At 57.0% G+C, this 7,089-nt stretch overlaps 1 protein-coding gene across 1 annotated transcript; it reads right to left on the reverse strand.

The window, feature by feature from the left end:
• Positions 1 to 4,091: 4,091 nt before the first annotated feature.
• PRLH (prolactin releasing hormone) lies at positions 4,092 to 4,901 on the reverse strand. The gene is made up of 2 exons (XM_032413211.1): positions 4,802 to 4,901; positions 4,092 to 4,255 (listed from the first exon to the last, which is right to left on the reverse strand). Exons 1-2 carry the CDS (start codon positions 4,899 to 4,901, stop codon positions 4,092 to 4,094), a joined length of 264 nt encoding a protein of 87 aa, XP_032269102.1.
• Between the last annotated feature and the right edge of the window lie 2,188 nt (positions 4,902 to 7,089).

The raw sequence follows: 7,089 nt of genomic DNA on the forward strand, positions 1-7,089 counted from the left end.
CTGTGAATTGTGCAAGACTGTTGAATCTCAGATCTGTACCTCTGAAAGAAATAATGCAATATATGTTAAGAAAGAAAAAAAGAAGAAGAAGAATGTAGCAGGAGGGGAAGAATGAAGGGGGGGAAATCGGAGGGGGAGAAGAACCATGAGAGACAATGGACTCTGAAAAACAAACTGAGGGTTCTAGAGGGGAGGGGGTTGGGAGGATGGGTTAGCCTGGTGATGGGTATTGAGGAGGGCACGTTCTGCATGGAGCACTGGGTGTTATGCACAAACAATGAATCATGGAACACTATATCTAAAACTAATGATGTAATGTATGGGGATTAACATAACAATAAAAAAATTAAAAAAAAAAAAAAAAGGAAAGGCAGTCTCCAAAACCAGCCTTCACCACAACTGACAGGTGTTTATGGAAGGTTTTCTGTGCCATGCTTTGCCCACCTCAGCTCCATTCCGAAACCTGTGATGGGGCGGGGGGGCAGTGGGTGTGGAGCACGCAAAGCGATGTGTTCCCCACGAAGACTCCTGGGAATACCACTTCCAGGTCTGCATTGGCCTCAGGTCCCGAGGAAGGCCGGCCTGGGAGCCCCCTGTCCCGCCTGCCGCCTGGGAAGCTGCTCCAGCCCTGCTCAGCCTCAGTTTGGACCTGGCTCCTCTCTGGAGCTGGGTGTGTGTGTGTGTGCACGTGTGTAGGTGGTGGGGGCAGGAGGCTCCGAGGGTTCAGAAGTGGCCCCTCGGAGGAACCCTGCTGACCTGCCTGCGACCGTACCCCTTCCTTGTCTTCTGTTTCTGTGGGAGGGGTGTCCTCCGACCACCCTGGAGGAGTCCCCTTCGCACAGTCAGAAAGAAAACCACAAGGCCCAAGAAGTCACTGAAGTTAAGGCATCAGTAAAGCCAGATTTAATACTTAACCCAACTGCAGTTTCAAGCCCCTCTGGAATGTAACTTTAACCTGCCACACTGGAATTTCCTGGAGGCACTCTTCTGAAAGACCCCTTCGCCTTTACAAGGGCGACCTTGCCTAAACAACATTAATGAATTCCTTAAAAAAAGGGAGGCTTCTCTCTACGTTTAGAAAGCTTTCCCTTTCTGCACCTTGGCAGAGCATCTCTCTGCTGGCTAGACTGGATGCTGCCCCATTCATGAGTCACTTAATAAAGCCAATTAGATCTTCAAATGTTTGAATTTTGTTTTTTAACAGCCCAGAGGGCCCAACTCAGGGATCCATTCTCCTTCTTTAATAAATTCTAAAATTTATTCCTGGCGCTCTTGGGTGGCTCAGTCCATTGAGCTGTCCGCGTCCGACTCTTGATCTCAGCTCAGGTCTTGATCTCAGGGTTGTGAATTCAGGCCCTGCGTCGGGCTCCATGCTGGGTGTGGAGCCTGCTTAAAAAAAATTTATCCTCTTCCCGGGGCTCCCACTGGCCAAATTGAGGACAATCTGAGCATCCAAAATTATTTGTCGGTGTTGAACAAAGAGAGAGAGGTGGGTGGGACCTCCTTTAGAAGAATCCAGCTAATAAATGTGGAAGGAATCGGAGAATCTCCTTTGTGGGACAGGGGTGTTCAGTGGGTGCTTAAATGACTGGCTGGGGGCTCTGGGTAGACCGGCTCCGCCTCAAGCACACAGTGAGCCACAGGAAGGCCCCTTAGAGTCGAGATCTACCTCTATGGGAGGGTCAGGCCCAGCATCTGCCAGAGCGGGGCCCGGACTGTCCATCGGATGAGGTGCAATAGGAGGGACACAGAGCCCTTGTGTCCCCAGTGAGTAACCAAATCCAGCTGAGGCCCTGGATCTCCCTCTCAGACCACAGGAAATGCGGGGACAGAACAGGAACAAAGTAACAACCCTCCGGGTGAACAATCCACACATCACACACTGGATCATTCTACAGGATACTGTGTCTGGGCTCTTGTAAAAGTCAACGTCACGACAAAAAAAGTTCAGGGACTAATGAGCAATACCTAACAGCAACAGTGAATTTAGATTGCAACCTGGTTTCAAAAAAAAGAAAGAAAGAAAGAAAGAAAGAAAGACTTTCTGGCCATACTTGCGGATTTTTGAATGTAGACTAGAAACTAGATGATATTATGGAATTATTCAAAAATGATTTAAGCACAATAATTTTATGATTATGCAGGAGACTGTCCTTATTTTGAGGAGGAACATGTGGGAACATCTAGGGGAGATGTCATGGTGTCTACAACTTACTTCCAAATGGGAAGGGGGAGAGAGAGAGGGAGAGAGAGAGAGAAACTTGGTAATAATTGTTCAGTCTAAGTGGCAAGTACGTGGATGCTCATCAGACTACTTTTTGAACTTCCTTGTGTGTTTGAAAGTTTCATGATAAGTTGTAGGACACATAAACCCCCCGCCTCTTCATCCGTCCGGGGCACAGATGAAATAGCGTCCTGGGGCTGCCCATCCTCACGTCACTGTGTTGCCCTGTCTGAGCCTCACCCTGAGCTGTGAACTCTTTTCTAAAAAAGTGTGCAATTCAGTGGCGTGAGCCCATTTATAGTGTTCTGCAACCGTCACCTGAGTCTGGTTCCAAGGCATTTTCACCCCCACCATTAAGCAGTTACCCTGACAACCAGCAATGTCTCTTTTCTGCACATTTCATATAGATCTGGTCATGCAGTGTATGGGCTTCTGTGTCTGGCTTTTTCCACTTAGCATCACGTTTTCAAGGACCCAAGCTGGAGCATTCAGCCCAACTCAGTCCTTTTTAATGGCTGAATCATAATCCGTGGTGTGGCTGGACCACGTTTTGTTTATCTGTTCAGCTGTTGCTGGGTATTTGGTGTTTCTACCTTTCTGTCTATTGTGAATTGTGCCGCTGTGAACATTTCTGTATAAATATTTGTTTGAACACCTGTTCTCACTTCCTTTGGGGACGGAGCCGGGAGTGCTATGGGCCATATGGTGACTCTATGTGTAACTTTCTGAGGACGTGCCAGACTGTTTTCCTGGCTGCTCGCTCTTCCAGGCCTGGGCCAGCACCTGCCTGCCCTGGGCAGGGTCCTGGCCCTTCCTGTCCCCGCGCTCACTCCACCCTGGGGAGGTGCCCATGTAGCGGGGGCTCTTCCCTGGGAGGAGCTGACCTCTGCCCCCCCTGGGGCCTCCCTGGGGCTGGGGAGGTGCGGCAGCTCTGCTTCCTCTTGATGGACTCCCCTTCCTTGAACTGGAGCAGGGATAGCTGGGGTCTGGGGTCCTGCAGGGCTGCTCTGGGGCCTCTTGAGTGTGGACCGACAGAAGTCCCGTCGTCAGGGCGGGCTCCTGAGACCCTGCAAACAGTGCAGGCAGAGGCCCGCATGCTTTGGGTGTGGAAGTAACTGGATAAGCCTGTCCCCACCGCCCTCCTTCCCGCACTCTGGGTTGGAGTGGGCCTTGGGGAAGGGGTCTACACTGAACACACACACCGTGTTGGCCTGCAAGCAGGTGCTGTGCCTGCCTGAGCTGTGGAATGAGGCGGGTGTTACTCTCCTGGGGTGTTCAGATGTGGAAATTGAGTCTCAGCATTAAGGGCTGGGCTCAGTTGCCTGGTCGGAGGCAGGACACAGGGACATCTTGGCACAATTTGAAACAGGTGGTAAAGGGAAACACTGTGGTTCATCTAAGGTTCATGTCTCCTGCTATTGATTAGAAACAAGCAGCTCACGCTTCTCTTTCTCCTCCGAGTGCTAAGAGAGGTAAAAGAGACTGGGCTTGGAGAGGGACAGGTCAGGCTGAGGGGCTGTGCTCCCCCCCCGGGGCCTCCTGCACGGGGTGGTGCAGTGTGCAGCCTGGGCAGCCGCTCAGAGCGGCCTGGGTGGAGGGTATGATGGGCTGCAGGTGACCCTGGAAGGCCCCACTCCCCGACTCAGTGCGGGGTGCCCTTGGGCAAGTCATGGCACCTCTGGGCTGCCGGGCTCTCAGTGTCCTTCCAGGCTAACATCCCATGAGGACGAACAACTCCCACGTGGCCACCACAAAGACGCACCGCAGCAAGGCCAGCTGCTTTTATTAGGATCGAGGGGGAAGTAGCCCGTGGAGGCGGGGAGGCTGAGGGTTGGCTCCTGGAATTATTCCTCCATGGGCTGCGCTGTCACCCATCCTGGGCGGGCTGGGTGCCTCCTCGCAGGGGGAAGCAGGCCCGCTGGCGCCAGAATCTCGGCTTCGCCCCGTCCCCCAGGGCTGCTCTCCTCCGGCCGAAGCGGCCCACGGGCCTGATTCTGCGGCCCGTGTACCAGGCAGGATCGATGTCAGGGGCTGGGGAGGAAAGAGCAAGAGCCGGGCGTGGGTGTGGGCGGTGCGTCCCCTGACACCGTGCACCGTGTGCTCCCGCGGGTGGCAGGGCCCAGTGCACGCGCACAGCGCTCCCCACAGGGGCCCCCAGCTCACCCTTGCGCACCTGCCCAGGCCACGCTGGGACCCACCTTCACAGCAGGGACACCCAGAGCGGGTGGCGAGGCCGGTGCTGGGTAGGGGGGAGCGTTGGGAAACGGGAATTCAAGCTCACCAGCAACCCCTTCCTCCCCGCGCCCCACCCCCAGGTTCTCGGCCCAGGCCACCCCGGGGGCAGGAAGTGACCCCCTCCACTGTGTGCTGCTCAGGGGCAGAGGCGCCGGGGAGCTGGTGACAGGGCCACTCTGTGGAAAGGCCTGGCGAACGGCAGGCCCCACCCCTCCCGGAGCTGAGGCACTTAGCAAGGCCGGTACCCCTGGTTAGGAGGTGGCCAGGCCCCGGCCACGGTCCCTGGGGGTGGAGGGGTGGGGGCGGGTGAGGGAGGCCGAGGCCCGGGGTCCGGGCACTCACTGCGGATCTCCATGGAATGCTGGTGGGCTTGGCTGGCAGCCCCCTTCAGGGCCAGGCCCAGCAGAAGCAGGCACAGGAGCCCGGCCAGCAAAGGTTTCATCCCCCGGCTCCTCGCTCAGGCCCCGCTTGAGGTGGGATCCCACACGGGAGGGCACACCCTGGGCGGAAGGACAGGAGCAATGTCACATACACGCGAGGCCGCGTGCTCACCAAGGCGGCCGCCCGAGATAATGTGAGCATGGTGTGTGCACGCACACGTGAGTGTACGCGTGTGTACCGGTGTGCGTGAGGGTGTGTGCACGTGTCAAGTGCATGTGTGTGCACACACCTATATGCGGCAGTGTGTGCACGGGCGCTGGTGTACAGGAGAGTGTGCACGCACACGTGAGTGTACGCGTGTGTACCGGTGTGCGTGAGGGTGTGTACGTGTGAAGTGCATGTGTGTGCACACGCCTATGTGCGGCAGTGTGTGCACGGGCGCTGGTGTGCATGCACACGTGAGTGTACACGTGTGTACCGGTGTGAGTGAGGGTGTGTGCACGTGTGAAATGCCTGTGTGTGCACACACGTGTGAAACAGTGTGAGTGTGTGTGTGCACATGCGCCTGTGTGCGTGGGCGTGCATGACGTGAGTGCGTGTGTGTGCAGCCACACTGCCTTGTGCACTCTGATCGGTGCCACAGTGGTCCTGGGCACAGATCCAGCAGGCAAACCCAGCTCTTCGCAAAGCCCGTCGCCCTCGCTGGGACCTCGTTCTCTCCTCTGTCTGGTGAGCGTTATGTGAGGCCGTCGCGTGTGTGTCAGCCTCGGACGGGCTCAGACATGTTTGCGCCGACCCTCTGTCATGGGGAGGATCCGGGAGGTGTACATGCAGTGGGCGCAGGGAGGTGGACTGTCTTGGAACTGCCCTGGTCTGTCTGTCTGTCTGTCTGTTAGGGCACCGGAGGGACGGGCGCTCTCTGTACCACTGTGTGTGCTGTGCGCCCGGGCGGGGAGGGCAGAGGTGAGCAGGCTGTGGGGAGCTGTCCCAAGGCGCCCAGGGTCGCTGCAGAGGTGTAGGGGTGATTTGCCAGCCTCAGACATGGCTGGGGGTGGGGTGTGTCATGCGTGCCGCAGGCTCATGGGCTACGACCCCCGTTTAGGCTTCTTTCCCTCACTCAGCCCAGGACCTCCCGATACCCCCACAGGGTGGGCAGCGGCCGGGAGATGCAGGGGAGTCAGTCCTCTGTCCTTACCAAGCGCACTCACCCTCATCATGAGCCCAGATGCCATCTGCTGTGTCTCCAGCAGGTGGGACCTGCTCTCATGCAGCAGGACCCCCTGCCACCCATGCGGCATGGCAGGACCAGAGGGCTGTAGGCAGCAGGGGCACCCAGAAAGTCCTCGTTCACCCTGCCGGAGTAGAGGCGCTGACCTGCCTAAGCAGCATCCATCAGGCTGACCTGGTACCCAGCCCACAGGGGCCCACACCCTTGGCACTTGGAAGATGCCTGGGAGCCCTGTTTCAGGGAGGACCCCCTCTGCTGACCTTGACTTTCCAGCCTGTCCGAGCCCCATGGAAGGCAATTTAAAATGCACACCTCTTTCTATTTTAGAGGCCTGTTGGGGTGTCACACACCGGGTGGGGTGGGGACCCCCAATCTGGAGGAAATGGAGGTGCCCCCATGAAGCAGAGTAACAGAGAGATCCATCCAGACCGGCTGGGCTGTTTCTTGTCCCTCTGGGCGGGACCCACGCCAGGTGGTTGGCATTGTAGGACCTGCTTCCCAGCCCACTGGAGATTTTTGCCGCCGGCCCTTTGGGCTTCCCAGTCTGCATTCCCAGAGGAGCTGCATGGGACAAATTTGCCTTTTGTCTCCCCCGCAGACCACGCTTGAGCATGGGGGGCTCTGGGCAGTCTGGTGTCCCTCAGATGCACCAACCCCTGGCTGCAGGGAGCCCCCACTCAGCCCGCCAGGGAGGAGAGTGGCCGGGAAGGAGCACAGAGAAACGGCGCGAGAGCTACTCACCGCGGGTCCCCACGAGGGCGGCGGCAGCGTTGATGAGCGTGCTGTGGTGACCCAGGCAGAGCCAGCTCGCCCCTTTTATAACCCGAGGAGGAAGCAGCCCGCCCCCCAGATGCCCCCCTCTCCGCCTCCCCTCCCTCCCCGGGCGGCATCAGGACAGAGCCTCCGCTTTTTTTCTTTCTTCTATTTTTTTAAAAAACTCATCAGCGATGTGATTTGTCCCTTCCTGGGTTATATAATTGCATTTGGGTTGAGTGGTTTTAAAACACATTAGCCTTCTTTC

The sequence above is a fragment of the Phoca vitulina genome, unplaced genomic scaffold (assembly GCF_004348235.1).
Source record: "Phoca vitulina isolate PV1807 unplaced genomic scaffold, GSC_HSeal_1.0 scaffold1, whole genome shotgun sequence".
Taxonomy (NCBI): Eukaryota; Metazoa; Chordata; class Mammalia; order Carnivora; family Phocidae; genus Phoca; species Phoca vitulina.